Genomic DNA, 17503 nt, shown 5'->3' on the forward strand with positions numbered 1-17503 from the left:
GATGCTCGGAGCTGATGCTCGTCAGGGTACCGTGAACCCCGCTGCGTGCGACGCGAGAAAGCAGGCGTGTACAACGCGCCAGCGTCAGGAAGCCACGGCTGCTTATATCAAGAGCTGTTCGCCGCTATCAGCAGGCATCATCGCTATGCAACAGGCAGATGACTGGCCGACTGCGCCTCTGCGCTGCGCAGGAACCGGTAGAAATGGTGGGGGTTGTTGTTCGCGGGTTGGCTGCGTGGCTGGTGACATTCTGACATCACCGTGGTAGGGCCGCAAGGCTGAGATGGCGTGAGGCCGCAATCAGGCACCATTTCTTGGAAGTATAACTGCAGACATCGGTCACCCCAATGCTGTTGGGATGATCCAGGCTTGTTAGGTGCGCGGGAACAGCGGACTACTAAACGAGATGAAACTAGCTCCAAACAGCCTACAAGGGCGAAATGCATGACCAAATAATGTTGATGATGGATTATATATTGTATTCAAGATGCATTTTGTCTATGATGATGTGTGAATCATTGACCGGGCGTGAATATTACACCCCATTACCGCCCGAGTCCTTTTGCCCAAGCACGTTGCAATGCAGTCATCTCTCGTTATCAATCGCTACAAGAAGACCTGTATCCTCAAAAAAAAAATCTATAAACCCGTGAAGAAAATGCCGCCTCAACCACTCTAGTGCTCAAGCAATCTGAGCGAACCCTGGACGACGACGTTCTCGAGGATGGAACCCGGAGGGATGTCAATAGTGGAGCCCTCAGTCGCAACGATGATGACGGTACCCTTGAGGGTAACGCCACGGCCAAGGTTGACCGGACCGGTAATGGTCAGATGGTCAAGCTCGACAATCTTGGGAATGGAGGGAATACGGGACTGGAAGCTGGATACCTTCTTGAAATCGCTGCCGAGCTTGATCAAGGGGGCGGGTCCGAAGCGGTTGGGGTCGATCACTAGCTGACCGTGCTGGAGTGTGTAAAGATCAGACTTGACAAGCATGAGGTCGGAGCAGGTCTTGACGGGCAAGAAACGCTTTCGGGGTACGTTGACACCGTGTGCGTTCTTGAAGTGCTTGATAGCAGCACCAACAGCTGTCTCGAGCTGGAGGACGGAGATGTCGGCCTCGCCCTTCTTGTCGGCAGGGATGGACTTGCCGTTGGGGATGATCTCCATGGCAAGCTCGTTAGCCTCAACAACACGCTTGATGGCCGCGAGGTTCATCCAGATGTTGTTGGTGTTGAAGTACTTGAACTTCTTGATCGACTTGAACTCGTTGACGTGCTCCTTGGGAACCTGGGCGATTTCAAGCAGACGAACGGAGCCCTCGTAGTCGATGATGGTACCACCCTTGACATCAGCCTTGGTCTTGTCGGTCAACTCCATGATGTACTCCGCCTGGGAGTCAACCATGTGCTGGAGGATGCGGAGGTCGACAACAGCACCCAGGTTGTCGGCGTTGGAGAGGAAAATGTACTCAATACCGCGGTCCATGAGCTTGTCGATCATGCCAGTGTTGTAGAGAGACTCGAAAACGTCACCGTGGCCAGGGGGGTACCAGTTGGCGATGTCTGACTTGTTCTCCTTAGGAGCAGGCAGGAGCGAGTCCTTGAGGATACGGGGGTATCTCGACTGGTTGAAGGTGAGGATGTCAATGTTGTGTCCCTCGTACTTCTTGATGATGCTGGCGGTGTCGGTGTCGGTGTTGAACGAGTTCATCAGCACGAATGGGACGTTGACGTCGTATGTGCGGTTCAGGTACTCGATTTGGCGCACTGACAAGTCCAAGAAGGACATACCGTCACGGACCTCGATGACGGACTTGGGGCCAACGCAACCCATGGAGGTACCGAGACCACCGTTAAGCTTAACGACCGCCAACTTGTTCAGGTATTCGACAGCCTCGGTGTTGGCCAAGTCATCGTAGCTGACGACCTGCTCGGCCTTGGGAGGAGCGATGCGGTTCCAGTCAATGGCAGTACCCTTGGCCTTGTCATTGAGGTATCGTCGGAACAGAGCGAAGAAGTTGTCCATTTCCGTCTCGAAGTACTATAGTGGGTCAGTATACGCTCAGAATGACGTATTTCCCAAATTCCCCTCCCAAACACGCCGATAGCTTGTGGCTGTGGGCATTGGCCTGAGCAAGTATATCGCGATGCTTGGGCGGCGAACAAAGATTGGAAAGGTGCAGAAGAATTGTGACTGACCTTCTTCTCGGCGGGGTCGGTGACGGTGTCGGCGAGCTTGTTGAGCGCATTGCGCATTTGCGAGGCGGCAACATTGGTAGATGTGTTCTCGAAAGCCTGGAAGATTGATTGTTAGTCGATTGAGAACAAATTCGAGCTACGTTGAAGCCATTGAGAGTGTAGGTGCTGTTGATACCACGACATCGCAGCCGCGGGGAGCAGGCGATGAGAACGCGGGGACAACCCTCCAGAATAGGAGCGAACATCATCTTTGACGAATCGCCTGATCTACTCGAGGGGAAAACGTATCGAAACATGGCTAGGCGGGGTGCTGCAACCCCAGCAATCAGTGCCAGCTCAATGCCAGCCTCCTTCGGTACCCACTATACCCAAGCCAGGGTATCTGGTAGCGGTGAGGACTGCTGCATCGACTTTTGCAGCAACGAAACGAATCGAAGAAAGCAGGGATGAAAAAGCAAGATACAGGCTGGTAAGCCGCAGAAATAGAGAGAAGGTACTTACCACATGGGACTGTGACTTGCCGTGATGGCGCTGGGATGAGAAGCCACCCTCGCCGCCCTCAGCAGCAGAGGGCTTCAAGTGAGAAGGAATCGCGCGAGATGCCATTGTGTAAGTGAGAGAGAGAAAAGGCTGTTCCGTGAGGAGAGAGTGGTGTAGAGAACAACAAGTGTTGGGGAGCTGGTCTCCTTAAAGGCAATGGGTCGCGCTTGGCGTTGAACGTGGGGCAAGTCGAGAACAAGCTATGGCCTGGTAACGAGAACAGGCTTGGGGTTTCGATGGGGATAGTGAAGAGACGGTGTGAATTTGCCTTTTATACATGCATGTTATTGCCGCGAGCGCACCAGAAGGGCAGTTTCGAGCGTAGCATCTCTGCATGGCAACGGCGACGCCGCCAATAGTTCTTGCACACGACGAGATTCTGATACTTGATTTCACACCATCATTGCAGCCATTACACCTGTTTCACAGTGGATTTTCCAGTTGCAGTATCGGACTACACCCTCGGGATTCGCTCACCCACATCTTCCAATTGCACTCCCTCCTTCCTTTACAAGGCCTCGTCTTGCGACGCTCCTCCCCAACCTCCCGTATCCGCCCGAGTCAAGAGCGACTATCGAATGGCTGCGCGGCCGCCTATCTGCTCAACCTCATGATGCACAATTGTTGAATAACTTTTCGGAGAGCTATGTCGATAAATTGAAAAGCCCCTCATCTGGCCGCGGCACTAGCAGGGGTATGCAGTAAACCTGACGTTGCCCCAAGACCGCTATTCCGACTTGCTCCCAGTGCTCCCCAACAGACTTCCCCAGCTTGCAGCCATGTTACAATTTTTCCGCAGTGGCAAATGCACAATGCAACGCGGAGGCGAATACAGTGGGGAACCGGATGAATGAGGACTCCCAAGATCTACGCGTGAGCAGCGGCTCCAAGTGAAAGTCGTGGCTGCAATAGTGGCGCAGGTACACGTCTGATGTGGCTTTGAACCACGTGGGGGATCTACTACTAGTCGGTGTATTCAGACAACAACGATGCCCATGTCAGACGGCAGCCTCAATAACGCCTATCTCCACCGTAAATTTCTGTGTTGGAAACTCGTCAAGCCTCTGTAGTGGCTTGATCTGTGATGTATCGATACTAGTGACCAACCAATTACATTGCGCTCAAACAAGAATGATATCAGTCAAGCACACAATCACTTTGTCTAGGGATACCCGCGATACCGAGAACCAAGATGGCAGTGAGCTTCTAACAAGCTTAGACGCTTGGCAGTTCCCAAGTACATGTCGCAGGTGTAAGACAGGGACAATTATTGGAAGTGGAGACTGAATCGGTACCGGCTGCGCTAACGGACCTACCCCCTAGCCCAAGTCAGGAACAGACATCCTTAGCTGTTGCTCTAGCTGTTCCTGTGGCTTGCGTCTGGGAAAACTTGCAGACATTTCCATGGCTGGAGCGATGATTTGACCCACTACGGCAGTTCACTAGTAATACAGCTTCGCCCTAGTTCGACCGTACTGGTCGTGTTACTTCGACGGCGGGTGCGTCTGCAAAAGGCACAGCATGAGGCTTTTCGATCCTCAGCTTGATCCATGCGCTCTGGTCTACTTCTTGCGTGAAGAACTTTTGTCTAAGTTCTTCAACCAGCCACGCTAGTAGGCTCTCAATAGTTTGGAAAGTAGACCCGGATATCAACTACGTCGGTCAGTCAGTGTGGACTTTTATGTTTTGTTGTGCTTACCTCAAACAAGAGGGTCTCCAATTGGGGGTAGTCTTCAACACGAGAGTCATGTATGTTGTCAACCCAAACGTTGAGGACTACGGGCTGCTTCTGCAACCTCTCATTGGCGTTGACACCAATCAAGCATGGGATGCGGACGTCGCGCAGATACAGCACGTTCGAATGGGTGCCAGTCCTTTCAATGCGAGATGTAATGTGTCCAGCGCCTTCGCCGAACATGCTGCCTTTCATGTAACATATGTTCGTTTCGATCGCATATATGTTTGTCGAGCCTGCGACGTCGCGTACACTTTTAGAGACAGCGGCCGACAGAGCGGCAGTTGACATCCAGGCCATGGTGTCATCTTTAAAGCGTGCTTGTATAGCCTTGCTGAGCGTACCATAGTGAACTGTACTATCATCGACAGAATCCGTAGAAGAAGCCGATGTGAACTGCTTCCCCAATGTCAACGTGACGCTGATCAAGGCGCGCTGCTTTTTCTGGCGCCCCCAGACGTCTTTGCCTGCATTTACAACAACCTCTAGATTCTGGACCATGATCTTGTCATGATGTCCACTTGAAGCAGCCTCAGCATTCCACTGGGCCTGGCAAACGAGTTGGCTCATGATGGAATTTCGGCTGATGAACTTGGACGAAGAAATTGATAGGCTGGAGAAGAGATGGACTGTATCTTGGAAATGAAATAACTGTGGCCTCAGATTCTTCCAGGTGCGAACTTGTTGAGAAAGTTAGTATGAACACCCGCGTATTCACGCATCAGCTTTTGCAGACGACAAAACGCGTAGAAAAGGCAAAAGCTTGCAGTCGGCCGCAAGATTTCGTCATTGTCTCCAAAGGCTGAACAAAGCAGTCGCGTAGAAGGTGAAAGAAGGGCGCACAGGAGGGGCTGAACGAGGGCTGAGATAGTACTCACCAAGCTGAAAGTGAGATGCGTGAGGCTCGTGGTGGGGTATATGACGAGCCCTGTAGACGGCTGCCCGCACGGACGCCTTTCCCAAGCAGAGCTCCGCAATCGAACATTCTAGCTACACATCAAACTATAATTCAGAGCCTGTCCCTCGTACGCGCGGTGTACCAAGCAGATTCGCAGTCACATTCCCGAATCACCCTAAATCGAAAATACCTCCAACATGGCGGACGCACTAAAAGCAGAGGGAAACAAGCTCTTCGCTGAGAAGAAGTTCGCCGAGTCCATGTAGGGTCCCCCGCAAACGCTGCCTAGCGACAGTTTACTAACAAACTCCAGCGAGAAGTTCTCACAGGCAATCGAGCTCGACCCCTCAAATCACGTCCTATACTCGAACCGATCAGGCGCATATGCCTCGTTAAAAGACTGGCAGAAGGCGCTCGACGATGCGAACAAGGTGACGGAAATCAAGCCAGACTGGGCCAAGGGCTGGGGTCGCAAGGGAACGGCACTACACGGCGAAGGTGACTTGGGTACGTGTGGATCCCATCTATGAGAGAATGTTGCTAACTCCCGACAGTGGCAGCCACAGAAGCCTTTGAGGAGGCACTCAAGCTCGACCCAAGCAATGCTCAAGCAAAGTCCGGTCTCGATGCTGTCAAGCGCGCAGTCGAGGCAGAGGCGAACGACAGCGGTGCAGGCCTCGGTGGCATGTTCAGCGACCCCAACATGATCCAAAAGCTCGCCGCGAATCCCAAGACGGCCGCTCTCCTCGGCGATGCAGAGTTCATGAGCAAGCTTCAGCAGCTACAGAAGAACCCCAACATGGCTGGCGCCTTCATGCAGGATCCCCGCTTCCTCCAAGTTATGAGCGTCCTGCTAGGCATTGACATGTCGTTCGGTCAGGGACCTGGTGCTGGAGGCGCAGGCGATGCAGGTGCCAAAGAAGCCGAGGAGGACGTCGAGATGCCTGATGCACGACCAGCTCCCAGCCAACCCAAGAAGGCGCCAGAGCCAGAGCCAGAGCCAGAACCGGTAGAAGAGTCTGAGGAGGACAAGGCTGCGAAGAAGGCAAAGGCCGAGGCCGACGAGCTGAAGAAGAAGGGAACCGAGTTCTACAAGAAACGACAATTCGACGAGGCTATTGAGAACTACAACAAGGCCTGGGAAACACACAAGGACATCACATACAAGACCAACCTTGGAGCTGCCAAGTTCGAGAAGGGCGACTACGAAGGCTGCATTCAGGCTTGTAATGAGGCTGTCGAGTATGGTCGCGAGATCCTGGCCGACTTCAAGATCATTGCCAAGTATGTCACGTTCTGTCTTGCAATAATTATGCGCTAACACTATGCAGGGCCTTTGCACGCATCGGTACCGCCTACGAAAAGATGGGTGATCTTGGCAACGCAATCAAGTACTACCAAAAGGCACAAACCGAACACCGCACACCCGAAGTCCTTGCAAAGCTCCGTGCTGCAGAGAAAGCCAAGGTCATCAAGGAGAGGGAGTCATACATCAACCCTGAAGAGGCTGAGAAGGCGCGCGAGCTCGGTAATGCCAAATTCAAGGAGTCCAACTGGCCAGAGGCCGTGGAGGCATACTCGGAGATGATAAAGCGCGCACCGGACGACCCAAGAGGATATTCTAACCGCGCCGCCTGTTTCATCAAGCTGCTTGAGTTCCCATCGGCAGTACAGGACTGTGACGAGGCAATCAAGCGCGACCCCGACTTCATCCGGGCATACCTGCGGAAAGCCCAGGCATACTTCACCATGCGCGAGTACAACAAATGTATCAACGTCTGCGCAGAAGCCATGGAACACGACAAGGATGGCAAGAACGCACGGGAGATTCAACAACAAGAGTCCAAGGCTCTGCAAGCACAATACTCTGCACGCGAGGGCGAGACTGAGCAGCAGACCATGGAGCGTATTCAGCGTGATCCTGAGGTACGTCTTATCCAACTCGCAAACTATATCCTTGTACTAACATATTTTAGATTGTCGGCATTTTACAAGATCCGGTTATGCAGGCCATTCTTCAACAGGCTAAGGACGACCCTGCGGCTCTGCAAGAGCACCTGAAGAACCCAAGCATTCGTTCCAAGATCCAGAAGCTGGTGCACGCCGGTGTCATCAGGATGGGACGATAGACTTTCATGATTGGTCAATGTGACGATGCATGATTCACATTTTGTATGTTTATATGGGTCTTTTCTATCTGCATAGCGTATAGGTAATGAAACATTTACGATTTCTCTCTTCACACTTGATCTCTGTCTCATGGCTTGACGGCGTATATCTTGAAGGATGCTATGACCCAGTTAGTTGCTGTCGGACGAATAGATCCCCTCACTTACTTACCAGCCCATTCATTCAAATCAACATCCTGGAGTTCTCTTCTCATGTCCTCCGCCACACCTCCGTCTCCACCACAGCACGACCGTGGCTCTACGCCGAGGTCTTTCTCGCCCTTGTAAATGTTCAAATCGCCACCCGCCTCCGCAACAATTGACTCTTTGAACCCCGCTTCCTCCAGCCACCCCTCGTACTCCTCCTTCTTACTCGCTCCTGCTACGCACCCTACAAGTAACGCTACGTTGTTCTTCAGATTCTCTGGCAGATCTTTCTTCAGGAGAATATCTGATATGGCTACCCGACCACCTGGCTTGAGCAACCGGTACATCTCCTTGAAGACTAGATGCTTGGAGACTTTAGGAACGAGATTTATCACGCAATTCGACGTCACGACGTCAGCGGTGGAACTCTCGAGCTGGGGGATGGATGTAATAAGAGAGTGTATGAAGTCGGTGTTGCGTGTACCTGATTTATCGGCATTGAGACGCGCTTTCTGAAGCATGTGCTATGTCGAACTTGTTAATCTTCGTCACTCTTCTCATGTCACTTGAACGATGGAAACACGAACCTCGTTCATATCTATACCAATAGCCTTTCCCGTTTCTCCTACCCTCTTTGCAGCAAGGAAAACATCGAAACCTGCTCCACAGCCTAGATCGATGACCGTCTCACCCTCTTTCAGGTTCGCTAATGCGAGTGGGTTTCCACAGCTCAGACCAATGTTTGAATCCGTAGGGATGGAAGAAAGTTCAGCCTGTGTGTAGCCGAATGTGCGAGCAACGGCGGATGCATTATTAGTGCTTGGGCTTTTGGATAGTGCAGTGGCGGTGTAGCGTGCGTGGATGGTTGAGTATGTTGTATCTAGGTCTGAGGTCATGATCGGATTTGATTGCTTGGGTTTGAATGGAATTAATGGAAGATATGCCTAGTTGTTCCTTGCTCGGGTAGATAGATAGACTGAGGATAGCAGTAACGGCTTCGGTAGGTTGGAAATTATTGATATAAAAACCTAGTCGGTATGTCACTCGAATGGAGTGATATGTCATTTGAATATTGGGTAAGCGGCTTTACCCCGCACATCGTTGTATCACACATATTCGTTGGTCTCGCCCATCTTTTTGTTAGATTAGGCAACCAGGCAATGATTGTGTGAGTTGGCATAAAGTGTTGTAGGCATGAGGTATTGTATTGCTTAGTGCAAAAGAAAAACGAGACGAGTGGTAGCACTGCTATCATTCCAATATTCCATAAATACAAAATGAAAAGAGACCTACATCTGGAACCACACTCCTGCGTCGGTAGGCACCGATAGTCTATACTGCTTCAAGAGAGCCCCATCGTACACGTCATGCCAAATTCTAGTCAGGTGTCTAAGTCTCGACAGGAAACCATCTTCATAACCAACGTCGAACCCTACAATCCGCTGATAAAATCCAACAACCTCATCAACGCCCCGTTTTCAACCCTACATCCCTCACCTTCCCTTTGCGCTCGTCTCAGTCCCTGCGCCAACCAAAGTCGAATGGTATCCGGATCTAGATTCCTAAAGTTTTGCTGCCCAATCATAACAAATGCCTGAGCGCACAGCGTAGTGCTCTCTGATGGATCGGGTGGAGGTTTAGTCTTGCACGACGAGCACTCCAAGTCATTAGTCGAATTCGATAACGGTAATGGGTCGCTACAACATGGTGGTGGGCCGGTGGTAGTGTTGTCGCTGGAGATGATGTTAAGGTCCTGTGACGGAATGGCCAAGAGCGAAGTTGTAGGCGAGGTATTCGACGACAGATAGAAGGATGAATCGCCAAGGAAGGAAAGGTCTGGAATGGGGACATCAGGGTAGGCCAGCTGCGGGTCGATGTCGGCTCCTGGTTGGACGGTGAGGGCTAGCGAGTTTTGCTGGCTGGATGGTGCTGGGCATGGTATTTCTTGCAGTCCAGAACTCCCTCCTTCTTCATATCTTACTCCTCGCGCCGCTTTTTCGATTTGATCGTCGTTGGTTTGCTGTTGTGAGTTGGTGGCCGATTGTCCTTTTAGCACGGCGATTTCCGCCCTTGCCTCCGCAAGCAGTTTCTCAGTCTCTGCAAGCTTTTGCTCAAGAGAGGCGACGTGGTCTCGCTGTCGGGCCCGATGTCTCCTCTGGTTCTCGCGCACTCTGTTCAATGTGTGCTCAGCCGACACGCGTGACCGCCGGCTCCTGGGAGCTGCGGTATCGGAGGTTTGTTCCGACGACGAAGTTGCTGGGGAAGTCACCATTTTCGCTGCAGAGATACTGATGGGTGAATGTGATTATACAGCTGTCTTCTGAAGATTGCGCACAGCGGTGCAGGTGCATCTTCGAGAAGGTGCCTGGGTGGAGTTGAGGCAGCGGATGTAGGAGCTTGGCGGTGACATATCGACGAGGCTCCTCCGCGATTGGTTCGCGGCGACCTGAAACATCATCGCAGACGTTCGACATTAAGCCTTGTAACAAAATTGGGCCTATGCACCGCAACGGTTATTTCTTTTAACACAACCTTCATATCTGATTAAGGCTCGTTTCGACTACGTTGGGTATTACGTGTATAGGTCACTCCATCTTGACAAGCTTCTATAGCCTTGTAACGATGAATGTGCTTGAAACATGCTCATCTTCAACGTGATCTGTCAACATCAGACCAAACCCCGCAAAAACAGCTTGATGCGATGATCCATCCAGTCCACATCTTTCGGATTCGCCCCGCCACCTCCAATATGTCCCCAGATACTCGGGATAATCTCCACCGTTACATCTTCCAAACTCTTGGCTTCTCTCTCGCTGACATATGGCCGGAAATACTGGTCTGTTTCACAGGGCATCAGCAAAACTTTTGCCTTGATACCTTTTAGTGCCGACTCAAGGTCTCCTGCTTTGGTGCATCGAGTCATGTCCCCACGCTGCCACATTCCCAACATAACCTTGAGATCGTCACCACTCCAGCTTTCATAGCCTTGTATCGTGACGTTGTCGTCCCAGTCCCGCAGTTGCTGGAAGCCCATTGCTTTGTAACATTCTTCATCGAACCATTCGGCGCTTGTTAACCATGCCGAGTACGCTTTTGCGAATGCCCTACGACCCGTTTCGGGGCTCTTTGCATTCTCCAGTGCTGCTTTTGGCCCCTCGAGGAATTGGTAGTTGTGTCTGCTTGTTTGGGCCGATGAGCAGACGATTACGGCGTGCTTGACGAAATCAGGATGGGCAGTTATCCAATGATAAGTGATCTGGCCCCCCATCGAGAATCCTAGCATGACGTCCACTTCTTTGATACCAAGTTCTTGGGTAAGGAGAGGGTACTGAGCGTTGATGCAATCCATGTATTCGATGGTACTGGGAAAGCTGGGCGTGTTTGACGGACTAGAAGATTCGCCATTGCCAAGAAGGGCGATGAGGATGATCTTATGGTTCTCCAGAGCGGCGTCGGCGTGCGTGAGGGTTGTGTCAATACGACCCTTGAAGCACGTGTGAACAACTGCTATCTTGCTGTTGTGCGGGTTGAGGATCTTGTAAGCCACTTTGAGTTTTGGTAGTGTAGAGCCATTTTGGAACTTAAAGTCGGATATCTCGTAAATTTGGAGGGGTTCAGAGCTGGCTTGAGACGACATTTTAGTGATGCAATGGAAGAGACGGCTGAGAATATGGGGATGAGGGGATTCTGAAGTATCGCGGGGAGTTTTAGGAGGGGTTGTGTTCAGAAGCAACGGTGTATGAACTTATGACGATGGTATGGGGCTTGCTTCCGTCATTGCCGCAACGTAGAGCCCCACCTGCGGCTCTTGAAGACGACGATCAAGTGTTGGTTGAACTTAAATGTGTAGTCAACCAAACACCGGCCAACAACGGCTCACACATTATACGGTGGTGGGAGCATTGAAGCGTAGAATCGCACTGGTGACGATGGAGAAGGATATTGTCTTTCTCAAGGCGATATCTGCCCTAGCAGCATGGGCATGCGTCGCCTGTAGACTTCCAAGGTTGTCCATGGTAGCATGGTCAGATATCGCAAAAGTCTGCTAAGGTCTCATTGTTGTCGTCCCTACTTCGGGACGCGCCACCAACCGGCTTGTAATTGGAATGATGAGCGCTCATTTCAATCCTACAGTCGGCTCACCACTGCATATCGCTAAAGGACATGTGGCCAATAAGCGGCGATCAAGGCCGCTAGCGGGAAAAGTAAGCACCGGGTGTTCAATTATACCGCAAAATGCGCGAAGAACCATCTCTTCTTCGGCTTCATCGAGGCTACAAGAGTCGGCTCTGGACATGCGCAAGCTCTTGCGGTACTGCTGTTGATATGCGCTTGCGGAAGGCAAAGTCGTCCGTTCCGAGTATATTTAGACGTGCTGGGTACGCCAGGTGTCACAGCCGAGGCGATGAAGTAGGCTAAGGGATCGGCATCCCTGCCACGCCTTATCAACTCCACGCTTTGGAGCGGCCGCTGTGTTGTTTCGGGCATAGTCCATGCTGTGGTCTTCCGTTTTGGGAGAGACTCAATAGCCCTACAAGCGAGGTATGGTTGAGCGGTTAGGTGTTTGCTGTTGTTGTCGCCATTGCACTTTAGGGGGGTGGTTGAGACGGTGTGCACATGGAGAGAAGAGTGAAACACATGCCACGCACGTCATGACGATCTTGACAAGCTGGGGCCCACGATCTACGCAAGTAAGACGGTTGGGCAGGAGAGGAGCGGGCGGTGTTGATGGTGAGTTGCTGGTGAACGACTAGCTAAGGGGTATATGCTGGATATGCAAGACGCAACAAAGGTAAATTTGAGCCGCAATCAGGCTATGGTAGTTTGGCGCCAAGAGGTGAGACTTGTCGAGTGAAAGCGTGAATGTAGGACCGAGTGCCCGCCGCACGGGCGTGATCTGGTGGGCTGAATGTGGGGTGTGTCGACGTTGGCGCTCCGAACACGAGACATTTCGAGGCCCGTCGTTTCCAAGCGCAACCCAAGGTTAGTCAAGAGTGCAATTTCGCAGTACGGCAGTACGACAATCTTGCTCGTGTAGAGAAAGCCCGAGGCTCCAGGCGCAAAAGGAGCTTAGGATACCGCTGCAGGCTTGCAACGATAAGCGGGCGGCGCGCAATTAGCTTCGACCCTGGCAATTTAGCTGATAAACTACTCCGCAACTACAGCGGCGGTTCCACGACGTTGTTGGGTCCCTGGCCGGTCCGCTGTTCTGTGGCCTTCTCTCCCATTCACCTTTCTTTCTCTGTATATACCTGAAGGCGGCATTGGTTCTTCGCACCAGGCAGTTTCATGTGGCCGGACCCTGTTAGAGAAGTGACAACCCCTCGGAACACGTCGACGGCCGGAATCAATTGACCCAAGACGGCAAACACGACGCCCACCAACAAGCCAGGCACGCGATCACCCCGACGCGCCTCCCAACTTTGACGGCGCACCACTACCCTCTTGCCTTGTCCCCGACGCACCTGTGAAGCCTCCCCACCCGATCAATCTCCCCGAATCTGGTCTGCGGGCAGCACCATGGTGGACGCTCAGGATGCCGGGAGTAAACTATTCTCCAAGAGCCGCTGGAAGACCAAGATCTTCGAGAAGACCAACGAATTTGCCGCCGCCTCACAGCCCAAGCCCAAGCCGCCCTCGGACGACCACGACATCAACGACTTCCTCAAGCCTTCGACCGACCGCGCCGCCCAGCAGCAAAAGGACGCCGCCGCTGCTGCCGCCGCCTCGGCCTTCACCCGACCCCGCATAGATGTCGCGAGCGCCCAGCGATGGCCTGGCGCACAGGCGATATTGGCCAGCGCCGCCGCCGCCGGAAGAAGCCCAGGCCCGGGAGGTCTGAAGACAGGCACGCGCAAGAAGGGCCTTACCGTGAGTTTTGTGCGCACAGTCCCCGAAGTCATAGGCCATGGCGGAGACGAGTGTGAAGATGTTGTGTTGGAAGTTGCCAAGAACAAGAAGGCAGCAAGCGTGCCCGAAGCGGACAAACTGCCGTCCCAGGTACCGCAAGACGACGCGAATCTGGGAGCGCGCAGCAATGGCATAGGCAGGACGCCCTCGCAGACCGAGTACAGGACCAACCTCACGAGAACGCGCACAAACCCCGGCGAACTATCCCCACCGCTCGGCCAGAAGATGCAGATGGGCCAGATCAACACGCACGCCCAACTGCCACCAACACCGCCGCGTTACATGGGCTCCATGGGGCTTGGGGAGCGCCCAAAGGCGCTCTCCAGGGCACCGACTGGCTTTGACGGTATTCCAGAGCCTACACCGGCTCTCTCTGCAAGGCGACCCAGCGAAGACTCTGTCTACTCCCAGGATTCGGACAACCTATCGCCAGTCATGTCGCGGACCATGTCAGTACGGGAGCCTACGATCCAAGAAGAAGACGATTTCCAACCAAAACCGCTCAAACGCACGCAGACTGGCTTCAGCACCATGGAGGGAGATGCTGAACACGAGCCTGTGCATGCGATACCTTCAGTGCCTAAGCTGCCAGAGCGACAATTGCCTGAGCAGGACGATGACGAGCCACTCTCGTTCGCGGAAAAAGTGCGGCGAAAGATGCGATCGGAAGAGGGCAGGACATTGCACGAAGCGTCACAACGAGCAGCCTCGGGTCAAAGGCGAGACTCCGAGACAAGCTCCCAGCAGTCCATCGTCGGTACACCTCCATCCTCATACCACACACCCGCCGCAGCAAGAACACCACTGGAAACCCCACAATCCGAATCCAGGACATCACCCCCCGGGACCTTGAATACCGAAGACCCTCAACGATCTAGAGCACGTGGGCCCTCTCCAGGACGACCAGGAGCACAATCACCGCCATCTCAATACACTGCATTTTCCCCTTCACAAGCACGTGCTTCCCCTGCTGTGCGATCAGACCCGTTCGTTGATACTACTATAAAACGAGTGCCCTCAAATAAGGAGAATGCTATTTTCGGGGCTCTTGACGACAGCCCAAACCTCCCAACTCCGCCCCAATTTCCCCAGGGTGCATCCTATTTTTCAGCACAACCTCAGCAACCACCCTCTTCGCTCCCGCAGTCTCTACAACCCTCTCCACTACCCCAGACTCTCGCAGTGTCAGCGCCTCCAAGCCAGTTACCGTCGCGAAATGCTTCGGGTGCCAGCGCCAAACCGGCGACCCCTCTAGCTCGCTCGGATACGAAGTCAGCAAACGAGTTTGCATACCGGGATTTTGCCGAGCGCATCACACATATGAGAGGTATTTTCCAGCTGACAGCTCAGCTTGGAGGCAACGTTAACAACCACACGCCGATGCAATGGCTCCGGGTCGCTACGTGGTGGTTTCTCAAAGGACGCACAGGGATGGAGAACTTGATAAGGAGTCAGCCTAAGACTGCCGAACCGATCCAAGAGCGACTCGCTCAACCGCATGTCGACTTGGCCAAGGTGTGGTGGATCATTTCTGAAGTGCTTCCGAACCACCCCAGCTTACAGGGATATGGCAACGCCTCTCCCGATGCACAGGTTGATCTTGCAAGAAAAGCTGGAGACGCTGCGAGCGCGGAGGTGTTCGACATTCAGAATGCGATTGCCCACTACCTGAAGCTGCTCGTGGGATCGATGAAGAAGCACCAGAGCATGCCTCCGACCCAAGCACTCATCCAAGGACAAGACCAAAAAATATGGGAGGAATATCCCACGTTCCCTGCAGATGCGGCGAGTGTATTGACTTCCGGGCTTCCTGCACCCAACGGCAGCCAATCGCAGTTTAGCCTGTCACAGTACATACCTCTTTCCGACACCAAGACTGACTTCTGCTACTTTCGCATGTTTGTAAAGGCCTCTGTGTCGACCGACAACCCTGCGACAGATCGTGTTCCTATGGATGCCGTTGTCTCTGTCATGCGATCCAAGGAAGAATACCAGGTCAAATTGGCCATCTGCAGCCAGAACAGTCTGATCAATCTCCTAGTCGGCTCAGGATCGGTGCTTACATGGAAAGACGTCCAATGGAAGCAACAGTCATCACAACTTACTGTCCAGCTACGACATGGATTTGTACTCACTATGGCGCTACATGAGAGTGACTTCCGCAGCCTCTGGTCTATTGTCAACCACACAAACAGGACGGAGTCTGATTTACGAGAACGGAGAGACGAGCGTTTTGCCTGTAAGATGTATTTGAAAGAGGCGAGTTACAGGGACCCTGCAAAGCCATCAGCGTTCCCAGCTGAGCGCGTATCAGGCTGCAAGCTCATGGTCTTCCAGAGGATTGAACGCAGTAGTGAAGGTACAGGCAAGCGAAAATTGCACAGAGGCTACCGTATGGTTCTCGTCACGCCGCAGCAGACTAAGCAAGTCAGCACAATCAACCACGAGCTCGGCACGAAACAGGAGCCCATGAACTTCGAATACGTGACCGAAGCGGATCAAGCCCCTGCGCTGAGATTGCGCTTCCGTGAAGAGGGTGCCGATAAGAGGCTGAGAACATGCACAGCCCATCTTGTTTTCCAGGATGGCAAGGATCGCAACAACCTGTTTGGCACTTTTACCTCCATGAACGTCGCCGAGGGCGAAACTACATTCGCCCAAGTGGCTCTCAAGGCTTTTCACATTGAGAGCGCTGACCAGGCAGAGGGCTTTACGCAGGGTAGTCGTGTGCTTGAGAAACTGCAGTGGGTGGAAGCCAAGGTTATGAACCAGGATCCAGAAGCTGCAGGACTTGAGTCAGCACCCACTGTCATGAGTGAGAGCTTGAGAATCATGTGTAGGCATACTGCTGGTATCGTCTCTGACCGCATGAACTTGGGTATGTTTCGATTTTGTTTGTTGATCGACATGATTCTGACAGTTTGCAGGACCCGGCGAACTCTTGGTTCGCCTTCCAGTTGACGAAGCTGCCGAACTCACACTCCTCCGTGAGGCTCAGCAAGATATGGCCGTGGCTGTCGACGCCAGCCGTACTGATCCTAATGTTCCCGATGAGCTGGCGAAGCTACTCAAAACTCTTACAAGTGCCTCCACGATCCGACGACTTACCTTCAATTCGTTCAACGATCTTCACACCTTCCAGCTGGCTGTTACTGGCTTTCATGTGAAATTCGACGGGTACGTTTATATTCTGTGCCATGATTCGATATGTACTAACCCTACCTAGTCTCGCAAACTCCTTCTCCATATCCCGCCGTCGTATGGTAGTGCCCATCTACAAGCAATGGACCGCCAACCGCATCCGTCTGCAGATCGTCGAACAAGACAACATCATCCAGCTTCTCGCCTTCTTCGAAGACTTCTCTCATGCTGATGCCATGAACTTCCAACTCCGCCTCACCGACACTTTCCAGAAGACGGATAAGGGTGGACAATTTGGACTGAAGCTGGTTGACGCAAAGTTCGCGCTGCCTGTAGATGAACGACGCGGCGAGGGCAAGATCCAAAAGGCCGAGGGTAGGGTGACAGGCTGGACAGGCACCAAAAGACGATTTGTTTGTCTCGACGAAATTGAGTATCCGGGCGAGCATGACGATATTCTTATCATGTTTGATTCCGCGGAGAGTAAGTCTTGTCAAAGTCACTGAGGGAAACCTATAACTAATGTTGCAATAGCACGCGATACATTCGCCGAAGCACTCCCTGCTGCGACCATGGAGCGCAAGTTTACTGTTCGAAGGAAGATATAATCCTCTTTTCTTAGTCTCGAAGGCTACATACCCCACAACAACATTCCCTTTGTTACAACAGAGCAAGAGGCTCACTGGAGATCTCCTTTCTCTTTCTCCTACTCCGTACATTCTGGACTGGAAGACAGGCGCTTCTTTTTTCTCACTTCTGGGCG

At 52.6% G+C, this 17503-nt stretch overlaps 7 protein-coding genes across 7 annotated transcripts; 2 read left to right on the forward strand and 5 right to left on the reverse strand.

Moving 5' to 3' along the window:
• Window positions 1–675: 675 nt before the first annotated feature.
• On the reverse strand, window positions 676–2807 carry AA0111_g5932 (putative UTP--glucose-1-phosphate uridylyltransferase; the record flags this gene model as incomplete). Its single annotated transcript, XM_028652099.1, has 3 exons — window positions 676–2043; window positions 2202–2297; window positions 2703–2807. 3 exons carry the CDS (start codon window positions 2805–2807, stop codon window positions 676–678), a joined length of 1569 nt encoding a protein of 522 aa, XP_028506497.1.
• Window positions 2808–4202: 1395 nt separating this feature from the next.
• On the reverse strand, window positions 4203–5046 carry AA0111_g5933 (hypothetical protein; the record flags this gene model as incomplete). Its single annotated transcript, XM_028652100.1, has 2 exons — window positions 4203–4394; window positions 4441–5046. The coding sequence occupies 2 exons, from the start codon at window positions 5044–5046 to the stop codon at window positions 4203–4205; spliced, it is 798 nt and encodes a 265-aa protein (XP_028506496.1).
• A 525-nt stretch (window positions 5047–5571) lies between these two features.
• AA0111_g5934 (Heat shock protein) lies at window positions 5572–7503 on the forward strand (the record flags this gene model as incomplete). Its single annotated transcript, XM_028652101.1, has 5 exons — window positions 5572–5636; window positions 5688–5881; window positions 5929–6658; window positions 6706–7300; window positions 7351–7503. The coding sequence occupies 5 exons, from the start codon at window positions 5572–5574 to the stop codon at window positions 7501–7503; spliced, it is 1737 nt and encodes a 578-aa protein (XP_028506410.1).
• Window positions 7504–7631: 128 nt separating this feature from the next.
• AA0111_g5935 (hypothetical protein) lies at window positions 7632–8585 on the reverse strand (the record flags this gene model as incomplete). Its single annotated transcript, XM_028652102.1, has 3 exons — window positions 7632–7663; window positions 7715–8213; window positions 8277–8585. The coding sequence occupies 3 exons, from the start codon at window positions 8583–8585 to the stop codon at window positions 7632–7634; spliced, it is 840 nt and encodes a 279-aa protein (XP_028506409.1).
• A 536-nt stretch (window positions 8586–9121) lies between these two features.
• Window positions 9122–9961, reverse strand: AA0111_g5936 (hypothetical protein; the record flags this gene model as incomplete). Its single annotated transcript, XM_028652103.1, has 1 exon — window positions 9122–9961. One exon carries the CDS (start codon window positions 9959–9961, stop codon window positions 9122–9124), a length of 840 nt encoding a protein of 279 aa, XP_028506412.1.
• Window positions 9962–10357: 396 nt separating this feature from the next.
• AA0111_g5937 (hypothetical protein) lies at window positions 10358–11326 on the reverse strand (the record flags this gene model as incomplete). Its single annotated transcript, XM_028652104.1, has 1 exon — window positions 10358–11326. One exon carries the CDS (start codon window positions 11324–11326, stop codon window positions 10358–10360), a length of 969 nt encoding a protein of 322 aa, XP_028506411.1.
• A 1883-nt stretch (window positions 11327–13209) lies between these two features.
• AA0111_g5938 (hypothetical protein) lies at window positions 13210–17348 on the forward strand (the record flags this gene model as incomplete). The annotated part of the gene is made up of 4 exons (XM_028652105.1): window positions 13210–16477; window positions 16527–16776; window positions 16826–17223; window positions 17275–17348. 4 exons carry the CDS (start codon window positions 13210–13212, stop codon window positions 17346–17348), a joined length of 3990 nt encoding a protein of 1329 aa, XP_028506482.1.
• Between the last annotated feature and the right edge of the window lie 155 nt (window positions 17349–17503).

This window comes from Alternaria arborescens, assembly GCF_004154835.1.
Source record: "Alternaria arborescens strain FERA 675 chromosome Unknown contig_12, whole genome shotgun sequence".
Taxonomy (NCBI): domain Eukaryota; kingdom Fungi; phylum Ascomycota; class Dothideomycetes; order Pleosporales; family Pleosporaceae; genus Alternaria; species Alternaria arborescens.